Here is a 22,575-nt window from a genome sequence, read left to right as displayed (position 1 = left end):
CTAACTGAAAGTATAATTTGGCCGCTTTGTGATGAAGTAATGCCTTCGTGAATGAAAATACAATTGAATCTTCATGGAGCTTCTTTGGGCTGATGGTAGCCCTTACTTCATCGCAGTGCCCGAGCTCCAGCTTTGGTTGTCATAGTAACAAAAGCCAAGTGTTATACAGGAGAAGTAGCGTGAGCAGTGGCTAATCTGCATAGAATGGAACCAGCGTAATTGTTTACTTTTTCTGTATTTTGACCCTAGAACATTGAAGATTGTTTTATTTAGAAACTTGGGAAGAGTTTACATTCTTAAAATTAATGCACAATATGCTCCAAGTCTTTAGATTTGACTACGGGCGTTAAGCTACTACTCGTTTAAGAGCGGAAACGGCCGAGCCATGTTTCTCCTCCTCCTCTCCGACGTTCCTTTTCACGTTCAACTGTGCTCGCCTGCTCTAGTGTTTGTAGTTGTTTACCCACAGAAGAGAAGCGAGGCGCTGAAAAGCACAAAAAGTCCTAATCGAAATTCAGAGCGTTAAAGATGAGCAAGTCAAGCGCAAATAAAGGCCTCTGAAGTCAGCCAAGAGCTGCTAATCCCTCAGAATTTTGGGGGGGGGCAAAGAGGCTGCTCTCTTTTAGAGCCTTGAGAGATACCTTATGCTCACGTACAACCAAGAAGGAGGCCTTGGGACAGAACGAGGACGTCTCAGGATTCTTCTGGTGGCAAGCCAGGAAAAGGGCAGGTTTTTTTTTTTTTTTTTGGTCCTATTCATGCCTTTGTCGAATGGGAACACAAAAGATTTGCATACTAAACAGAACTCAAGTGTGTTGCTTAGTGAGAATGCGGCTTAAAGTGGCAACTTGTGACTTTTGCCTGACTATTTTCTGTCCCTCTCTGTTGCAAATGATGAAAAAGGGCTCCAGTGTGCCGCCGTATAACTCAGTTGAGGTCACAATTCACTTTCTTTTTTAGATTGGCTGTGGATTTATGCTGTTGGGCCTCTCTTCTCTCAGAGCGCTGACGGAGGTGGAGGGGCAACAAGCTCGGTGATCAAGGAAAATTGCGGTGCTTGGGGGAACACACGAGCGGATTCTGTAGAGACCGGAGACGAACGGCATGGGCGGAGGGAGTTTGACTGCCTGTCACCTGCGTACATCACTCATACCCAATACTTTTAACGCTTATTGGGGGGGGGAACTGGCAATGTTGACACAAGATGACCTCATTCGAGAACCTTTTTAACATTTTGCTTGCCGACTTCGAAAACAAAACACAAAGACGTGTTCTGATATCAATCTCAGAATGTGAGAGGTATTCTCCAGGAGACGATGTGCGGCCGAAACAGAATGTGACATTTGAAAAGGTAGCGTGAGAGCGGTCGCATGGCAACTAAAGCAAAAGGACTGTTAATTTTACGCACTCAGTCCACTTTGCAGGCCTCTCAACCCCACAGTAACGACATCAGTGGCAATGATTTTTAAACTCTTAAAGAAGCACCTGTTCTTAGTCCGACGTTGGCGGAATGTGCGGGGGCCTGTATGCGTAAGCGTGGACATTCACTGGGCAATTTACGAGGTATACAGGCACACTAACTAAACCCAATCCAAACAAAGATTACTTTTGTAGAATCATTCCGAGAGTGGAAGTGCTAAGGTGGAACGCAATCTGTAATAAAACCTTGATTTAAAGGAAAATAAATGTTTAACGCAACATTTTAACATTTTTAGGAGTCATACAAGCGTGAACAGTTAACTGCGGTGAATATTCCGAAAATGACGGATAACTTTATAAATATTCCACTAAGGAAGTGTTATATTTGATCTGTAGTAAACAACAGCGCAGACAATCAATTTATGTAGACCAGGCGTGGGAAAAGTACGGCCCGGGGGCCACATGCGGCCCATTAAACGTTTTAATCCGGCCTGCTGAACTTGAAAAAAATTTAATGAATAAACCTTGTTAATGTTTTTTTTTCTAAAAACTGTGGTTTTTCACAGACATATTGTTGTAATGCTTTTGTTGACTTTCATATCAAATTATGGCCGAGTGGTCTAAGGCGCCGCGTTCAGGACCCAGTCTCCCCAGGAGGCCTGGGTTCGAATCTCAAATTTCCCCATTGTGGGACTAATAAAGGGCAAATTATTATTATTATTATTAAATGTATTTTTTTTCTGTGATGAGGTGAGGTTACCAAAACACTCCATCCATCTCCTCCTCTGTCAAATTTTAGAACCCATTGTGGCCTGCCAATGAAAAAGTTTTCCCACCTCTGATGTAGACCCTCAATCAGCGCAGTTCACTAGTCCAGTTGTGTTGTAGTTCCTCAAGGAATCCCAGGAATGCTTTTACTCTGCAGGCCATCACGCCTGTCCCCCCAGACGGGCACAAAACAAGTAGACTTAGGCGGCGTTTCTCCTTGTTTATGATGGCCTGCTCAACAGATGTGCGGCGAGAACACGCGACGGCTTTATAAACACGAGGCGACGTTTGTGAAACCGCACGGCGGATATACACATGCCCATGTCCTAATAGAGCGTTGTTGGGCTTGCGCTTGGTACCGGTAATACCAGTTTTAAGGACCGGTGTCAAAGCCAGGAGAGAGTGAACAGGAGACCACACACAAAAATTCTAACAAACATTAGCGATGACACCTTGCGAGATATTTATAATGATGCGAGATTTAAGATTTGAATGACGCACAACGAAAAAGACAAACGTTTAAAGAACTTTTGCTTGTCAAGAGCAAGGTTTTATACGATAATGTAGTGGTGGGCGATTTTAACTTGTTGACGATCTCAAGAAGCCGAAAGATCGTTAGATCGTCTATAGGGCACGTCACAAATACAGTTAAGCTCTATGGCAGCTCAGAGTTGCTGACGCGTACCCGACCAACCGATCACAGCACGCACGGAGCACCCTCCTCCGTGTTTGTTTGTGTTGCGGGTAGCCATGGCGGGAAGTCACCACGAAATTAAGCGGGTCCCGAAAAGAAACTCAACATGCACAGTGTGGATTTGGTTTGGCGTTTCCTCGGAGGCGAAAACCAAAGTTATTTGCAGAGACTCCGTACGGATTTTAGACATGTGTAAGCATATTGCTAGTGATAAATTCCCATACATGGCACTAACAAAAAAAAAAAAAAAAAAAAGACAAGGAAGGCATTTTGGCTTTTTGTAGAAAGTCGTTCCAGAGAATCCTAATTATTATTATTTTTTTTTAAATCTGAAATTGGGCAGGATCACAAATTCACTCATAATACTTGCAAATGCTAATTTCACCTGAAACTCCAGATTGATTCGTGTAATCATCAACTGTGCCATCGGCTGACCATAAATAGTCATAATTCAAGCTGTGTATGATTAACAGCTTTAAGCTGTCAGCCAAAGAAAAGCGTGAACAAAAGCCTCTCCCGAAAGAATAAGAAATAAAAATCCAGATTCATACATGATCTTATGTATACTATTTAAAAATGCTAATATAAATCCTTCGACAACCGTAAAATGGGCTCAAAACGGTCTTGAATTGAATTGTCCAGCGTATGCCTAACAGCTTTTGGACATGTCAGCCACTCAGAAGCCTGCAGAAAGTCACGTCGGGAAAAGGCACAATGGAAGAAATTGAATATGTCTGTTCCATAATGTACTACTCCAAAACAGTAAATTAATCATCACCAGACGCGCCAGAATTTGTCAGATTATCAACTGTACCCTTTTATAAAGCCAGAAATCCGTCTTGAAATGGATGTGATGCAGCACGATGATCAACACAATTAGGACACGTGAGCAAATCAAAAGCCAGAACAAAGACATTTCCGGAAAAGGCACAAAAAATTGTAAGAGGCCGAGTTGCGCAAGAAGAAAAGTTTTGAAATGAAATGCCTCTGCACAGTTCATATGCCCTTGAGCAATGCACCAAACTGATCTCTGTGTTGTGTACAGTACAAGTGACCTTTAGCGCATGTAGCATGTGTAAACAGAGTGTAAAATCCCCTCAGGTGGTCTTTGATGAAGGTTGTTCTTTTCTCTTCACGGCCTCCATCTAAAGTTACCCGCTAACAATCGCCCAAGTCTACCTTCTCACAGGGTGTTAATATTCATTAGAGCACAGGGGAGGTTAGGACACGTCAGCAGTCCCGCGCACGTCTGAAGATGCTCTCATGCGGGCCAGCATAAAATCAATGAAGGCGATTTAATAGTGTGGCACACTCACACACAAATACAGACGGCAAGAGCTTGGCGAGTCAGCTTCCTCTTTAGCCGGTGAACTAACAATACCGAGCAGGTTTAGAGACTTTGAGAGGAACAATAGACAATGTTTATATCACACGGGTGTCAGGTTTATGTCTGAATCAAATATTTGATTTCAACGTGAGAGAGTTCGCTTGTGCTACGACGAAAAAAAACAAGCCAGACCTTCAGACTGCAGATTTACAAGTGTACAAGGTATAAGGCATCTCATAAAGCAGTAAAGCCTCACCTTGTTCTGGTCAGTCCAGTACAGGAAGTAGCCTTTGGGGTCGACGGTTACCGTTACGGGGCTCACAGTGGTGGAGTCCTAGCAGAAAAGACAAGCAAAAGACGTGAGGATTTTGATACATTAGTGGTTCGTAGTACTTTTAACTGAAAACTGATTGAAAGAGACTTTTGTTTAAGTCAGGCGTGGGCAAACTAGGGCCCGGGGGCCACGTGCGGCCCGTTAAATGTTTTAATCCGGCCCGCCAAATTTGAAAAAAATGAAATGAATATATCTTGTTAATGTTTTATTTTCTAAATACTCTGGTGTGTCAAACACAGATAAAATTAAATGTATATTTTTTTTCTCCGATGAGGTGAGGTGACCAAAACACTCCATCCATCTGATCCTGGTCCGACCCCTCTGTTAAATTTAAGAACCCATTGTGGCCCACCAATCAAAAAGTTTGCCCACCCCTGGTTTAAGTCAGAACAGGATAAGGTTGTTGTAGAACCTGAAACACCAACATTCCACTTTCAGCAGAATTGAAGTCAAGCCTGACCATCGCTCACCTACAAGTGGACCAAGACCAGCTGCTGAAAAAGTCCGGGTCCACTTATTTGTTGTGCACCGGGAAAATAATAAGATAGCATTCACATTGGTCTAAATGAGCCACACTAACGCAGCAATCAAACCAGAGCTCCTTTCAAGTGACCTGAACATCAAAAGCACAATCAATTGAGGTGAAGTGACTCGAACCGCACCAGAGTTCACTCGCAAGGAGACTGAGACCACCAATTGGAAGAAGTCTAGGTCCACAAGTTTTGTGCACAAACCATAAATGAAAAATGTTTAGCGTATATATTACCAAACAATGTCGGAATTCATTCACAAATGGACCAAGACAGTTTCTTCTTCAGGGTTTGAATGTAAAGTGTTCACACTGGACCAGAAATCACTTCCAAAACCACTACTTTCAAAAAATCTAGATCCATGTGTTTGGTGCACGCCAGGACTCAGATGATATTCATATATGAAGAAAAAAAGCCGAACGAATATGAACACAAATCTAAGAAGTGTTTGTTTAGTCCCTATGAAAAGATTTCTATGAAGGCAGCAGCAAGTGGAGTCAATATGATTTGAAGCCTTTGGGGCGGCTTCCTGTCTCCTCACAGCACTGCGGTGATAACTCTTGTGGGGAAGGCCATTTAAGTGAAAGCTTAAAGATGGACACAAGGGAACTCGGCACACTATGGATTGCGCCGTACTTCCAAACCGTGCTAGGAAGTGGAAAGTTTGCAATCACTGAGAAAGATTCGAGATGAAACATGCAAGGACTAAAAAAGAAAAAGGCGCCGCAACCGTTACAGGGCTTCCAAGAGCAATTAATAGACCTTATATTTTATTATCGGGAGAAATAGAGAGCCCGAAAATTAAAGTTCAATTCAGGCCCCGTGGCTGCTCTGCTAACATTATTCTATTTTTTTTTTTATTCCACCTCAGTTGACTCCAAATTTTGTGCAAACACAGTTATGACCCTGAGGCACGGTAGATATTATTGGACACATTTATAAAAAGAGACATAGCACAAGTTCACCTGAACACAACTTCAGCGAGGGCAATGTTGCATTCGCAGGGAAAATGTTCAAAGGAGAAAAAAAAAACAAAAAAAAAAACAAGCTTCTAATGAGTTCTCTATCACGGCATTTGCCGATAACGCTAATTGCCGGCATCTGTTCCGCTTCGTATTTTGGCGAGACCCCATCTGGTGCAGTGGGAATGTTATCAAAGGCTTTGACATTAAAAGGGTCGAAGGACACAATATACCATTAGCTGTTCCAGCTCAAATCACAATAAGACGACGTGTCGGAGTTGCGGCGCTATGGCAACCCCCCCGCTTGCCGATCCTGATGCAGCGGCGGCGGGGACGAGGGGAGGGATGGTAATAGCTGAATTGCATGACAGCACAATCTTGATAGACGAAAGACGAAAGTCAACAACAATGCGGCAGGCGCACCGTTCATTCATTCTTCTTCTGATCTGTTAAATTTTATTCAAACATTGTCTGAGCCGCGTCTCCCCACGAGGGTCGCGGGTGTGCAGGAGCCTATCCCAGCTGTCTTCGGGCAGGAGGCGGGGCACACCCTAGACTGGTTGCCAGCCAATCACAGAGCACACATAGACGAACAAGCGTCGGCGGGGCAATTCAGAGAGTCAAATCAAGCCGGAATCGAACTCTGCACCCCTGCACTTTGCGGCCATCGTGCTAACCGGACGTCCGCCGTGCCGCCCGTTAAATTTTAATGCACTATAAAAGTAAAAAAACACCCAGGTGTACACTTGGAATACAGTATGGCGCATTTGGATTGATATTTTCTGGCTAGTGGGTACAAATGAAGCCAAGCTAAAAAAAGATTAACGGGCAGTTCTCGTATGGTGGCAGAAAGGGTGATGTGGTGTATCTACTAAACTGCAGAGAGTACAGGCCTTGATTTATTTGATTGTAAAAATGGAGTAGCGCGATGATTTTTTTTTTTAATTAATAAAAATATTAATTTTAAATATGTTTCATTTATACACTTCATGAAAAAATCTGAATACATTTCAAATCCACAAATACATGATAATAATTTTGCATTAAATTATACTCTATACTGTGATAATATATATTTACAGGCACACACACACATTCAGGCATATTTGTGTTATGCATGAAAAAGACGTATTCCCCCACATTAATGGAATTTCTCCACCTCCTGACGACCCATTTCGGATGCCTGGTTGTGCCCAACAGCGGGTTTTTTTTTTTGGGGGGGGGGGTTTCGATAGTGGTTGACCAATTCTATCTGCCAAACTCATGCTTGTTGTGAAGTGAGTTGGGTCACTGCTACCGCTCTTCACTCAAGTTTGTACTCACAAGCCAAAGAAAAAATAAAAAAATAAATCGAGTCACTCACATCTCAGAGCACGGGAACAAAATTGACCACATCGGCTGAGCTGCAATTATCTGCTTGTACAATTTCCTGTTAAGAGATGCTCAAGAGTTGCATCTGAAACCACAAAAACACCAAATTTGATTTATCTCCCAGGAGGTTTAGCATTGTGTTGGTCCACGAGTCCATCTGTCTGCTTGTCTCTGGGTTCTTTCCATAAAGCAACAACAGCGGGTGGAAAGAGGAAGGAAGAAGTGCATGGGAAATTAAACAAGAGAAGGTATCTGAGCTCGTCTTTCCCAGGGTGTTGTATTTTTACTGGGAAAAGAACAAGGCGGGTATTTTGTTCTGGAGAAAGGCCCACAGCCACAAACGGTCAGTACACAAATATTTCAAGGGTTGGGGGAAGCACCTCGCGGCCTTTTCGAAACACCATTCATGAGAGACAGAGCCAAAATAATCCTACAATTAAGCGACGCATTTGTTCCACTCGGGCAAAATACACTGTAATTATCTTTAGGATAACCTCCGTGCCACAGAGTTCAGTTCAATTTACTTACATGGTGGACACGGATTGGTCAAGACAGGACAAGACAAAGAAAGTCTTAAAAACTGGGTTGAAACACATTTCATGAATTAACTATGTCAAACAAAAACGACATCTCCACCTGGTACTTGCTGCAGTTGAGTACTATAAATAACGAGCTTTTCATTTAACTGCTCGGTCCCGTAAAGCAGAATCTTGCTGATTTAGGGTCCTGAGTGACATCACAGTGCATGAGTCACCTTAGTGGACATGGACTGGAAATTGTGTATTATAATTAAAAATGTTTTATACTGTATATCCACGATATGAATCAGGCACCATTCAAATAAAAATAGCAATAAAAAATAAAATAGCAGTGAGGCAACTATGGTAACAACAGAGACATTTCATCAAGTGGAATAAAATGCTGCCTGCTGTCTACTGGCTAGCAGCAGCAGAGTGCGGGATGTGGCTATTTGCTGGACGGGACCACTACTCCACTGTGGATGCTCTTGACAGGCCATTCAGATGGCAACATGCAATCAATTTCAATCAAGGTCATTTGTCTGAAGCCCGACACAGGCAACGATAACAAAGAGTGGGAGCTCAGAGAGGGAGGGGGGCTAAGAGGGGTTGGGGGGGGGGCATGATGATGATGTTAATGATGATGATGATGATTAGCCAACTCAAGTCATGTCAGAGAAAAGAAATCAAGTTTAATTTCAATAACAAACCTCATGCACGCGCGACTACTATACTACATGGCGTGTAAACAAAGCGTGCGCGCGCGCGGCAGACTGTCACTTCCATCCACCCTCCGCGCATTGTGTCATGATATTGTGCAACAATGCATATCACAACATGCACAAGCATAAGGAGAATGTAATCAGCTGGTGACTCACATCGTCCCATTTCATGAATTTGTTGCCCCGTCTGAGGCTCTCAGGCACGGAGACCGGCTTGAGTTGCAGCGCATGGACTCCTGGCTGAGCCCCTGCCATCTAGTCCACCACGCGTGAGGAGAGAGAGGAAAAAAAAAAAGTCAGCCACCTCCTCGTTCCTTTACAGAACCCCTCGCACCACCCGCCCCCCCCCCCTAAAAAAACAACAGTGTTCCTTATTATGATTACAAATTTCCCCCCCACAGACCTCCTCCGCACGGTCGCCACCAGTGTGCCGCGCAAGCCTGCATTGACGGCGGCAGCGCGTCCAGGGTTTGTGAGTGTGTGAGGGGGCGGGTGAGTGGACACGAGCGAGCTTCACACACTGAATGACTGATTTGGAAAGACTGGAGGAGCCATGAAAAGAGAGAGTGAGAAAAAAGAGCGCGAGAGAGAAAGGCGGGGGCGATAAATTGAGGATTGAAGGTCATCTGGCGCCCCCTTGCGTCCGAGGTAATAAGGAGCCATTATTGGTTGGTTCCTTGAGTTATGAGTTTAATTCGTTCCATGACCACTTATTATTTATAATATTCGTACCTCAAGCAGCGACTGCTCCATTTGAGCAGGAGGCATCCAAAGCAAACCTTTATGGGGGGGGGGGAGCAGAAAAATCTTACATCTGACACCTTAACATTACCAGAAAGCGAAGGGCAACAAAAAAATATGGCGATCACAATGAGAGATTGACTCTGAAATAAATCCAGTAAACAAGTGTCGTACCCAACACTGCCCCCCCCACACTACACTTGAAATAATTCCAGTGAGTCACAGGCGTCTAAAGTATGCCTGAAGGTCTTTAAGTTTTCTGCTTAAATTTAACATGAGCCGCCACCGTTGCGGCCCCAGGATATTCTCTGTCGTTTCACAAAAAAAGATGACCGGGGAAGGACTCAGGCAACCTGTCAAATCGATACTGACAGGTTTCATGTCTGGTTCCTGATAGAGTGCGACAGCATTTTTTAAAACGGGCTTTGTATTGAAAGAGCCTCACGATGACTCACATGCTTATTAGGGTTGAGAATACGCCGAGTAGAGGACACGGTGCTGTTTTTACACCCCGAATGAGTCACGCTCAGTCTTGGTTCTTTCGTGTCCGTCACGCCCATCAAGCTCGGGAAGCCTCGCGGCACGAATGCAGTCCTTCCACAGCATGATGCCACTCGGCAGACGTGCCTCCATCCGTCTGTCTGAGAGAGTCGGGCTGGTCTCGGAGGAGTCGGAGGCGCAGATGTTAAGAAGGCCAGTCTTCTTTCATTTGTGCTTTCCATCCAAGCCTCAGAGGGAGGATGCGGCGGCCGTGACTCGTGACTCAGCCCGTTGGCAGCTTCCTTGGCTTGGCAGAGAAGTCCGAGCTCTGATAACTGACTGACGGGTAAAGACTCCCTCGTCTCCCGGAGGAGAAACCTCACCGAGTTTTCGCTGATTCACTTACAGCAACTTGACAGTTGGTTAGGATTTTGCACCACAAAAAATATCATCAGACATCGAATGTTAAAAAGAGACCCAAAGATACTTGCCAGGTTGTGACTACAGATGAACTAATAGTGGTGAGTAGTGCTGTGAAACGTTGGACTATACGCACTATGAGCACAGAACGACCTTGGAGTGAACAAAATTGTGTTTGCTGTAATGTATATTATGACATCACAACCGACCACCGATTTTGCATACAATGAAAAACAGCACCAATTTGCCATGGCCAATCCAAACCGGACGATCAGATCTAGTCATCGGTTTTTATTCCGAACACACCGTGGCTGCATTGGCATTGTTTTACAGCCATACATAATGATTAAAGATCTTTTTTTTCCTCCGATGACGTGAGGTTCCCAAAACACTCCATCCATCGGCTCCTGGTCTGGCCCCTCTGTCAAATTTTAGAACCCATTGTGGATTACTTCAGGTATTCTGCGAGTGTAGCGCTCAAATTGACCATTGTACACTTTGTTAATTATTATTCCGTCTCACAAGAAAGCCAAGACTGGCTCAGAGGGCATCAGACATGAGGAAATCTTATTTGACTAATGCATGAACCTCAGGGAAGGACAAAAGGTCTCTGCCAGTTTAACTGGCTGCTCTGCCCCCTGTGTGAACCCCAAATAAAACACTGCCACTATGGATAGTGCAGTGCACCAGCGCTACCACATGGGTGACCCGTGTCGGTGCAATTGCAATAATGTTCTCCGTTGCCAACAGCAGATGGAGAAGGATAACTTTTAACATCTATGATTGCATTCTAATGCAATTATTGTGTGCATGTAAGTAATGCAGTGAAAATTTTGAAATGGGTGAAAAGAAAAAGGTTGACATGTGGGTATTGTTACAGTACTGGATATAAAAATGAAACATTAAAGAAATAGTAATAGTAATATTAATAAAAATAATGATAACCATTAATATGCTGCTTTGAATTCAGTTATTTCGATATTATTTAGCATTTGTAATTTAATAATAACTTAAGTGAAAATATTCAAGACTGCAGAAAGAATTTTTATTTATTATTCCTACATGAAATTTAATACGATTTATAATTGTTAATTTTATTATTACATTATTTTTAAATGATTGTTTCCATTTTTACTTTTATTATAAAGGATGGGGGTATCAACGAATTTGGGCCCTTCGAGTCAAGCGATGTGCCAGTTTACCAACAGATGGCGCCAGAGTGCAATATGTAACTCCTCCTGAGCCGCTTCGATTCTTCTACTTATAATTAGAACGCAAGATACTCATTGAGTGAATTTCTGGTAAGTGAATACAATAGGAAAGATACGCGTGGTTCAGAAAAAATAAGTAATGAATTTCAAATAAGTGACTGGTATTCATACACGGATTGTTTGTTTTTTTGCCATTTTCGCTGTCACACTGAAAAGAAAAAAAAGTTACAGATGATCACCTGGTTAGAAAACCGGTGGGTGGAAGTTAGTATTAATTAAACACACTTACACACAGTAAACGGATACAACAACGCTCATGTACAGTATTTATGTGTGTCAAACTGCACACACAGGACTGGTGACAGATTTATTTCAAACCCAAAAGTATGCGTTTTCTCCTTCCGCTGTGGCAAGACAACTCATGGCTGCTTCGCAATGACAACATGCTTGCTCACAATACCCTGAGCACCTGACACTTCCTGGCATAGAGGAACATTGTCATTTGCTGCAGCAACTTCCCTCCTCACCTGACCTGAAGTTTTGCGATTCACCTCATACAGCATGGAAGTAGGTGCACACACTTTAACAGAGTGAGATCACACACACTCACAGTGTTAATGTTGTTAAATGTCGTGTACTGTAAACATGTCTGAGAGTGTGATGGTGTGTAGGAGTGAGAGCGCAAGAGCGAGATAGAGAGATGGAAGGGGAGCAAAAGAGTGAGAGAGAGCGTGACTGAGAGAGAAGTTTGAGAACCACTGCCATCCACACACACACACGCATACGAATATATATATGTGCTAGCAGAAACAAAACAGTTGGTAATGTCAACAATCAGTAAAGTATTGGCGACTCTCAAATTTCCCAACCTGCGCGACGTCAAGCTAGCGGGACCACACAGAGGCCTTTTCACGCACAAGCAGGAAGTCAAAGACATCAGTCATGACCGGCAGCTGGGAGGCCGGTTTTTACTCGTCTGTCACAAAGAAGTCATTACGACGCACGTCAAAGCCCAAAAACATGGGGGAAAAAGAAAACACGGCCGACAAGTCGCCGGAACATGTAATGGTGTCTTTTTACACTCTGGACGACAAGCAACGGACAAATTACATGCTACTCACGTCGTGCGAGTATAAGATAGGACGCAAACATCCTGAACACCCTTCCACTAAAGAAAATGGGGATACTCGCATGATGGCAAAACCAAATGCTAACAATATATATATATATATATATATATATATATATATATATATATATATATATATATTTTTTTTTGGCTTCTTCTTCAGTACGAGTCAAACATCGCGGTTGGGCCGTTTGGTTCCAGGTTTGCGCAGCCCTGTGGGCTGCTGCAGATGACATGCTTTGTGGCCGCAGCCTAAAAAAAAAGTCCTCATCCTGTGCTGCATTTACACAAATATGCTCACATGTCTGAGGGGGGGGTGAATAAAATGTGTTTTCGGACACGATGGAATGAACAATAACTACACAGGATTCACTCGGAGCCCTTCCAATTGCAGCTGTGGATAGCTTTTTTTTTTTTAATTTTTTTTATGTACAACAGTAGGTGGGGCTGCAGTTCTGTAACAAAAGTGAGCTACAACAGTACAACTCAATGGACCACTATGTTGATGCATAAATATTGATTTTACATCTTATTTACACATGTAGAGTTCTCGCTAAAATATGACTTTGAATGCCATCAGGTACTCAAGTGCAAATTCAGGACTGGTATTAAACATTTTTATCAACTTTCAAACGTCTAATTTAGAAATTTATTTGAGTTGCTTGAAGACCACCAGCAGTCCACTAGCCACACTTTTGAAGAAAAACCGAGACCAGACCAATGTATGTTTTGTTCCCTTTCTTTCGTTTTCCCTTTTCGCTCCTACAAGTCCCCCCGGAGCCAATATTTATGGATTGGTAAAACTAACACGGAGCGGGGAGTTGACCAACATATCGAGTGTCAAGGCCTTGTCAGAAAAAGCCCCCAAATTTGCATCATTACTGCATGGTCTCAGGGGGGGAACGGGAGGGCTAATTCAAACCATTTCCACATAGCTGCTATGAAAGATGTGGTTCTCTTGCCACTGCACAGAAATAAAACCTAAAAAGTAACGGTTGAACAGTGAAGACTTTCAATTCAACACCATTGCCCTAAAGCAAATATCCAAAATTCGCCTCCCGTTAAATCTCAGAAATAAGATTCCACAGAAAAAAGAGGTAAAATTGTGGGATTTCACTGTGTAGCATTTTTGGGAACCACGGCAAATTTAGTCAATTTAGTTGATGTGCACAAAGGCACTACTGTCCGAGGATTGTGGTGATGGCGTAATTCCAAAAAGGGCGTTAAAAAAAAAAAAAAAAAAAACTCTCCTCCTGTCTGCTGTGATAGCAATCTTACGCTAAATCCCTTCTCTCAATCCCGACACGCCGCCGCAACACTAAGCCCAGCCCGTGCAAAGATGCTGATCTAAGGTCAGCTTTGTGCCCCGCAAATGGTTTTCAAATCAGGATTAGGTAAAATGGTCCGTGGCCCGCGCCTTGGGCCAGGTGCGGAGTTAGGGATCAAGGTGGCCCAGCTTTGCCCCCCCCCAAAAAAAAATCAGCAATCGCCCCCACCAAAATCCTTTTAAAGAAAGAAAATGTTGATGTTTACATCCTGGCCGTGACCCTCTCTTGGCCTCGCCGCTGAAGCATTCCTGCCATAGCAGCGACACATCTCGCTAAGCTTTAGGACACCAGAGGGATAGTGAAAACAACTCTTAATCACGGCCAAGGGGCACCTCAGTGATAACAAAGCAAGCCCTTAGCCCCTTCTCTTTCCCTTTGTGTTGCATGAGCGTGTGTGTTCTTTAATGTGTGGGGGCATGGAAGTTGCACTTTGGGATTAACTGCTCTTTTTTTTTCAGTAACAATGATGAGTGTATATATATATATATATATATATATATATATATATATATATATTAGTGCTGTCAAGTGATTCTTTTTTTTTTAACAATTGATAGCAAAAAAATTCCATTTTTTGAGAAGCTTGTAACAGATATTTACTTGGATAATATCTTGGAATTGATGAAAAATCACCAAATATGAAGTATATTTAATTCAAAGACTGTTCTAATAGCTTTCTTTGATTCTTAAATACGATCTAAATGAAAGACATCCTTTCAGGCATTTTTTTTTTCATGAACAATATAATGACACTCAAACACCGCCCAGAAAGCAAACGATTTTTGCTGAGTTTTTTTTTTCCATTGTAAAGGTGAACAAATACTAAAGAACAAAGTATTGTAAAACCGTCAAATGTTCAGCCTGCAATTAAAATAAAAACTACAAATGTTAGCCTGCGCTATCTAATCACAGAATCAAATTGTAAAAGTTTGATAAGCAGTTGAACATAAAAGGGAGAGCTCATCTCATCTTGTAGCTTGAATATCGTTTGTTTCTGTTGGACAGGACAGCAAAAATATCAGAAGCCCCAATAAAAAGCAGGCAACCCAGACGAAAATTCAATTCTCATTCGACAAGCTTGTTGTCGACGCCATTCGATGTCGGCGTCGCTGTAAAAACGTAAATTTCACAACGTTGGACTTCGAATGTCAACGCAGGGCAGAGCGCTCATCGACTTGGCTGCGGACCGCTGAGCTCGAGGAGGAGGGTCAACACGGGTCAAGCGAATCCAGCTAAACAAACAAAACGCTATCAAAGGGGAAATTTCTTGGCCGATTCCGAGTTTTCCCTCTTCGCAGCTCCGCAGATGTACATTGACCAGATGCTCCCGAGGGAGGGGGCACGAGCTCGGGCTGTCAGTTAGCAACACTGTGGACTATTTAGTAAGGATTTCTTTGTATTAAACACTCACGGGACACAACATGAGGCACACCTGCACAAGTCGTGGCGTATCAGTGTCAAAGTCTGCCTTATGTATCTGACCTGTATAGCATAGGGTTCCATTTCTTATGCAAACATGCATATAGGCGCACATGTGCGCAGCGAGGTTCGGCACAATAGCTCTTCGGGTTGCTAGGCGGCGCGGTAATTTACGATGGGGATAGGGTTGCAGGCTTAGCACCGCCTCAGGTGATGCGCCTTCAGTTTGCGTTGGATGTGCACGACGCTCAAGACAGAACGCACGGCTTTGGTGAAATTATCATTGAGAAAATCTCATTTGGTGTGTGGTGGTTGTCGACGATCACGCGTTTCTAGTTGCAGCGGGCCCACACTAGGTATTTTTTCACAACGCGGACGCCGACAGGGGGTTGTAGGCGAGCAGGGCGAGTTGCTTCCATCTGCCCCGTCCGCTTAAATTAGCAAGGCCTTGCATCCAGCAGCATCTGGTTCCAATATGGAGCCCGGCGGAAGGGTGGGTGCCTGGCTATGTGGCGGAAAATACAGCCTACTGTACCTTTAAATAGCCCTGAGGAGGCGGTTGGGGACGGATGCCGTGCCCTAGCGCCCAATCCTATCTCGAGCTGCTTTTGAATCTGGCCGAACACTTCTTCCCCACCCACCCCACTTTGGAAGAAGACCGATGTACAATTAGGCAGGAATGCCTGCAATGCTGTTTTCTCCCCGAGTGTGTTTCGGCGAATGGACTGGTCGCAAGTGGAGATCTCTCCTCTTCCTCCTGTTCAAAGGCTTCATTCAAACTAAAATTCACACGCAGGCAGCAGTTGGTAACGAGGGTGATTGGGTGCTCGTCAAAATGATTTACAGAGCTCAACATGCTTACATGCGCATCGCAAACACAGATTCTAAATATCTAAATATAGATCGGTGGATGTATGAACACCAAGATGGAGCTCACGTTAAAAACATGAATAAAAAAGTCATCAGCAAGAGAGCAGCACGGACATGCTTTAGGAATCGGACTAGATTCTATGAGGGAGGAGAAAAACCGTCAGCCAGAAACACGGAGCAATCAGATAAGCGCGATGACAAGGCGGGGAGAATCGATGACAAACCATGGACAGCTTTGGCCGACGTCGTCAGATCTGGCCCGTCAGATAAAATGCAGAATGGAGCATGAATTTTACACACATGAGCGCGCATGCTAACACACAATGGTCGCAAGATACTTGCATAATGTGTTTGAATTTGGAAAGCAGAGAAATAAAATAAAATTTCACAGTCATTGTTATAAGTCGTTCCCACATTGGTGATCACACACATCGAATATATCAGCCTTTCCTGGAATTTAGGGTCAGGAAACAAGTTCTTGAGCAGTAATTGAGATCCAAATGCCCGTCTTTAATGTCTTTTTTAAAACCCTTTAGAGCAAGGGATGGGCAAACTTGATTGGCGGGCCACTTTGGGTTCTAAAATTTGACAGGGGGGACGGGAGAAGATGGATGGAGTGTTTTGGTAACCTCACCTCATAGGAGAAAAAAATTACATTACATTTTAAATAAAAGTGAACAAAAGCATTCCAACAAAATAGAGTATTTAGAAAATAAAACATTAAAACAAGGTTTATTCATTTGATTTTTTTCAAGTTCGGCAGGCCGGATTAAAACGTTTAATGTGCCGCATGTGGCCCCCGGGCCGCACTTTTCCCACGCCTGCTTTAGAGACACCGTCTGAATAAAATTCGGATAAAACTGCAGCATCAAAGCTCCGACAGTGGAGCTAGCCTTTATTTGTCAAACGGAACCCAACCAACCAATGATGCAAAGCGACATCAGATTTAGCGACAGATAAAATATTTGTTGAATCCCAACAATTACTTTCAGCACTAAGGCATCGAGCATTTTACAGAGACGCCAACTTAGCGGGACATTGCCATGTCACACCCGTTGATGCAAAGCGACGTCTGAGCCAGCATCTGGTGTGACGGAAAAAATACTCGTCAGGTCGTGGTGATTACTTTTGACACAAAGGGGCACAAGAAGCGGGTCTTGGATGTCGCACCCGAGTCCGGGCTTTCCGTTATTCCCTTTCATACGAAACCCAACGATACAAGGACATTTTCGGGCCTGTGGCAACAGATAATTCGATGCATGACCATGTCGGATTCAGCATCTGGTGTGACGAATAAAACGCTTGTCGCAACAATTGCTTTCGACATAAAGGGGGCGAGAGACGTGAGTCTCGGGAATGTCACCCTGGTCCCAGCTTTCATTCCCTTTTCACACAGTTACGCCTCTGACAGGACTTCCGAAGCCAGGAAATTCACATCTGGACTTCAACTCTCGCATTGCTTCTTGGTACCTTTCATACAGAACATTGACACGGAGAAAAAAGCCGACTACCTAAAAGGGCTTTTAACACATAATCCAATTCGGGGAAGTCATAAAATAACAGAGGTTCGGACTTTACGGGACCTCATGATGCAGAGGGACTCTAAAATAAGTCGAAGCGAGTCTCTGAAATGATGATTATTCTCAATTATGATCACAAGACCTGCAAGTCCATCCATCAATTTTCTATCCCGCTTATCCTTTCAGGGTCACGGAGAGCTGGAGCCCATCCAAGACGACTTTGGGAAAGGCTAACAGCACCGTGGACGGGACTCCAGTGAATCACCTCGCACAACCATTCACACGACTGCAACAAGTATTGTTTTTCTTCACTCGTTTTGACATTTTTTGCACGACAGCACGGCATTAGTGAGCGACCGTCACCCGCCGCCTGCCTTGACGGCCACACGGACGACTAACTACCAGGTCATTTCATTAAGTTGTGACTTCCTGTCTTTCCCTTCCTTACATGGGGAGTTCACAGGTCAAGAGGATCTGTCAACGGTGACAGAGGGGATTATGGGTGTAGACATTCCATTGGCAGTCATTACTAGCCTCAGTCAGCACCCAGACCCCCCCCCTCCCCCTTCTACCCCCCTCCACAGCCCCTTTTTACCCTCATCCTGTCTTTCTGTTTCTTCTCTCTCTTGTCCTCTGACAGGCTAAGAAGCAATTAGTGTCACATTAGGCATATCTCGGGAATTATTCTTTTCGTGGCTGCTGCTGGTGGTGCTGCTCAGCCATCCTGAAACAGATGTTTTTGTTGTTGTTGTTTTGAGAGTGTACAGCTATGGTTTGACCTTTGGAGAACTGGACCAGATCTGGACCCTGAACATTTTATGTGGACCACTAAATCGTGCCACTAATTTTTCTTGACTTCTGTTCAAAACTATCCATGAAAATGATGGCAATCGTGTAATATGACGGTTATTACGGTTCACGCATGGTAAGGCAGAAGTGTTACGCTCTACTCATTTGCCTCATGCATCAACAAACACAGTGCAGCTCAACTTCTGGATAGTGGACATTCTACAGCACACAATTTCTCAGTTCATCTCACACCTGTCTGCGTTAAGCATTCTTCATCCTAAATTATGTTGTTCTTTCCCAAAAAGAAAATATAAAATTAAATAAAAAAATATATATTTAAGCTGTAAGATGCATCACACAAATTCTACTCATGTTCTTTCTGTCACTATTCAGCATTTAGCTAGCAAAATTAAAAAAAAAAAATTAAATTACATAATATATATCTCATTTTATTACTTTTTTTTGTCATTTTTAAGACCCGTTTTTGTATTATATATTTTGGTCACCTGTTGAAATTTTAAATCCTAGCTAATGTTCAAATGTATTGTAGCAAAGTGCTTGTTGGAAACCGGGCTTTGAGGATCTCTCTCTTAAACACTTGGTAACGGCACGTCTTTGTCAACAGTGGAGGGTTTACAGTTGACATTCCTCCCGTACCCAAACACAGCCGCTAAAAAGTGGAAAGGGGAAAAATGAGCTGCGAGCAGCAAAGTGAGGTTTTTTTTTTACCCCTGTATTCGAACCTCAAGCCCAGCGGGATTCCTCGCATTCCAGCCCGCTTCGGAGCCGCCGAAGCTGGTCGGAGGCCCGGGTGAGTCCCGCTGGGCTCAGGCACACCGCAGGCCCCCCGTCCTCACCCCTACTTCTGGAACAAGACGGCTTTTTCTCCGTTGTGGGTGAAGCTTCCTGAGAACAGGTATTCCCTTCCCCTCCCCATCATGTCGCGAGTACGGGCAATGGATGAATCCCAAAGAATTTTCGTACCCACGGCGTAGCTGTGACAGGATAGTGGAAGTCGATGTGATGGTTGGAGCTTCTTGACAGTAATGCAAGGGACATTTTGTCGACCTAACCTTATGGGTTACGCTGCAGTTTCGAGGGGAATGAATGACTTCATTTTGGGGGTTTAAATTAAAGGGTTCCTCCTCTCTTGAACTTAAAACAGATTTACACAAGCTCTGGAATGAACAATGTACTCCCTCTGTGCTTTGGGGCCGAGCACTTGCTCCATGAAGCAAAAAAAAAAAAAAAAAAAGACATGAGAAATTACAGAGCAGGGTGCTAATGAAGAAAAATAGAGTTTGCATGTTTGCAAACAATCGAGCAACGCTTTAAAACATTTTTTTTATGTTTGATTAAGCTCATGCCTCGGACATACATCATAAAATAAAGAAATCGTTCATTCGCGCTGACATGGTGTCAGTTACTTCTGCAGATATTGGGCCATGCCATATTTGAGGGAAATTGCTACCTTATGCTCCTTGAGGAAAAAAAAAAAAAAAAGACGAAGCAATGGCTTTTGAATGGAACCTTTTAAAAAGGGGGTAGTGTTTCATTTAGAGGTCGTGGTCATTTTGACAATGCGATTTTTACCACCGGGGAGCCTTGGAAGCTTTGACGCTCACACATGGCATCAAGGCCTGCTGTGGTGTGAAGGAAAGCGAGCTGGGGAGATGCCTGGACACCATGAGGACAAAAATTAGAACCTATCTACACCGTACTTAAACGAGCTCGCCAAAAGAGAAAGAATTGATTAAAGGCTGCTTTTTAAAAAAGTGCTTCCTTTCGGAGCTATTATTTTTCAATAACCAGAAGGGAGGAGCAGACTGAGATCAGTCGTCTAATCTGTTGTTTCTTCCCTCTCCTTCTTATTGGTGTTTTTGTTTGAGCCCCGCAAAAGAGCTCACCCCATTTTTCCTGTCAGTCATCAGCTTGTAATACCGGGGGACTCACGGGTGTAATCCAAGATCACCGCAGGACTCCACGGTGAAATGAGTCGCTTCGCCGAATGCTCAGAACAAATGAGGCATGCCACAAAAGAGCTTGTAACTCTGCCGCCGTGGAAAAATGCTTTGATGCCACGAACAGAATAGGGTTTCGAGAACTTCAAAAACCATCTCGAGCGCTTCGTCCCGCAAACAGAATCGTGTGACCGCATTTTTCGTTTAAAATCTGATACACGGAGATGCGATTAAAGCCACTTCAAATTGCATATTAATCTAATCTACCATTGCAACTATATAGACCAGGCGTGGGCAAACTACGGTCCGGGGGCAATATACGGCCCGTTAAACATTTTAATCCGGTCCGCCGAACTTGAAAAAAATTAAATGAACAAACCTTTTCCAAATACTGTGGTTTTTCAAAGACATATATTGTTGTAATGCTTTTGTTCACTTTCATTTTAAATTAAATGTTAAATTAAATGTTTTTTTTTCTCCGATGAGTTGAGGTTACCAAAACACTCCATCCATCTTCTCCTGGTCCGGCCCCTTTGTCAAATTTTAAAACCCATTGTGGCCCGCCAATCAAAAAGACATTTATTTTGTTGTAATGCTCTCATTCACTTTCATTTAAAATTAGTTCAGAAATAGTTGTAGTTCAGAACATACGCTCAATAAATCTCGATTTCTCGACAAAACAAGTTTCATGAGAACATTAAAATCTAATCATGAAGCTACCTGGTATGCAAGCTATCAAAACCGGATTTCATCCATTCCCACGCAAACAGAAAGAAAAACTTTCGGGATGCCAAACGGATGAAATTTAGTCTGGGGAAAAGCTTGTAGACACAAGAGGCAGGAAGAACATGAAGACCTTTTGAGTGTCAGCAGTCTTTTTGAGGTTGTAATCAGAACACACCATCTCCCTTCAACTTCAGACATTCCGGTAAGCACCTGCTGGTATCTCAACTCGGAATCTGGGTGGCAAAATACCACCCCATTTTTTTGAGTTGGGTTTTGTTTGGGGTGTTTGCTACCTCTGGACAGTTTATTCTGTCTAAAAAAAAAATAAAAAAAAAATAAAAGATGAACAGCTACTGGAGATAAAATGTTGACTGTCAAAAGGTGGGTGGGGTGGAAGCAGAAGAGAAGAGAAGAAGAGGCCTTCAAGTGGACAAACGTGCGATTTGGCAAACAAAAGTTACATTCATCCAGGTGGTCCCAGACGCCCTATCCAAACAAAGGTGTCACAGCATGTCGATTGGGTTAAAAAAACAAAGCTCAGATATGCTCCTATCTCCTGACTTTAATGATTAATCTGATCAAGGCAACTATTCATGTGTCGACGCCAATGCTTGAGGAAGTCTTTTGACTTGACGTGCCGACAAGTAGGAACAAGAAACTGTTGTGTCTCACAGCCGGTCCGTGACTTTGTAGTTTGTGTGTTCGCACTGTGGAAACTCCAAGCAGACCGACGTTGGCTGAAATTTACGGCGCAAGTACACGAGATCGGATCGAGGTCGGGTTGTGGTTATAGCGCACGTATCGGATCAAGACTACCTCAAGTTGAAATCAAGCCACCCAGGAAGCCAGGTGGGAATAGCCTTGAGATTGTGTTCCCGTTTGATGAGAATGGGGTTTATGACAAGATTTGATCGGAATCAGAAATTCTAAATTGGTGATGAAAATGTTGACATTAAATTAAATATAATTAAAAAATAAATTTAGCATTGACAGATTGTCAATTGTAGAGTAGGCAACTGGGGTGCTGCCTCTGGACAGCAGTGACTCATTTTGACCATTTTTTGTGATCTGAGCATCATTTCAAAGAAATTTCTGCTGACATAAGCAAAAAAAAAAAAAAAAAGTCATTGTTAAAGCGTCTATTACTGAAAAACGCTAACACATTTAAAACTGACTGACTGTAAGCGTACCTTCCATCGTCCTCATGCTCGGCGTTGTTGGCATGGCTTTGTTTAGGCCCCCCCAACTGACTGATTAAGTTCACCCTTGGCCCTTTGTGAGTGCAAGATGTGACTTCTCTGCCCAAAATGTTGCCTTCGGTGTTAATACGGTGTGT

The 22,575-nt window shown here is 43.4% G+C and overlaps 1 protein-coding gene across 3 annotated transcripts in view; it reads right to left on the bottom strand.

Moving 5' to 3' along the window:
• plcb1l (phospholipase C beta 1-like) overlaps positions 1-9,169 on the bottom strand; it is a 55,739-nt gene extending 46,570 nt beyond the window's left edge. The window contains exons 1-3 of one of the 3 annotated variants that reach the window (XR_015840153.1): positions 9,049-9,169; positions 8,802-8,900; positions 4,465-4,542 (exon numbers count right to left, since the gene is read on the bottom strand). Coding sequence is in view for 1 of the 3 variants with exons in the window: in XM_088286192.1 (XP_088142318.1) it covers positions 4,465-4,542; positions 8,802-8,900 (177 nt within the window). In the remaining 2 variants the exon portion in view is untranslated. Of the gene's footprint in view, positions 1-2,255; positions 2,355-4,464; positions 4,543-8,801; positions 8,901-9,048 lie in introns of those variants that run through there. The other 2 variants (XM_088286192.1, XM_088286191.1) reach the window with 2 other exon arrangements.
• Positions 9,170-22,575: the final 13,406 nt, after the last annotated feature.

This window comes from Idiotropiscis lumnitzeri, chromosome 21 (genome assembly GCF_059441095.1).
Source record: "Idiotropiscis lumnitzeri isolate Australia: NSW breed Sydney's pygmy pipehorse chromosome 21, RoL_Ilum_1.0, whole genome shotgun sequence".
In the NCBI taxonomy this organism is placed as follows: Eukaryota; Metazoa; Chordata; class Actinopteri; order Syngnathiformes; family Syngnathidae; genus Idiotropiscis; species Idiotropiscis lumnitzeri.
The sequence above is the reverse complement of the archived record's forward strand: the minus strand, read 5'-3'. Positions and strand labels throughout refer to the sequence as shown.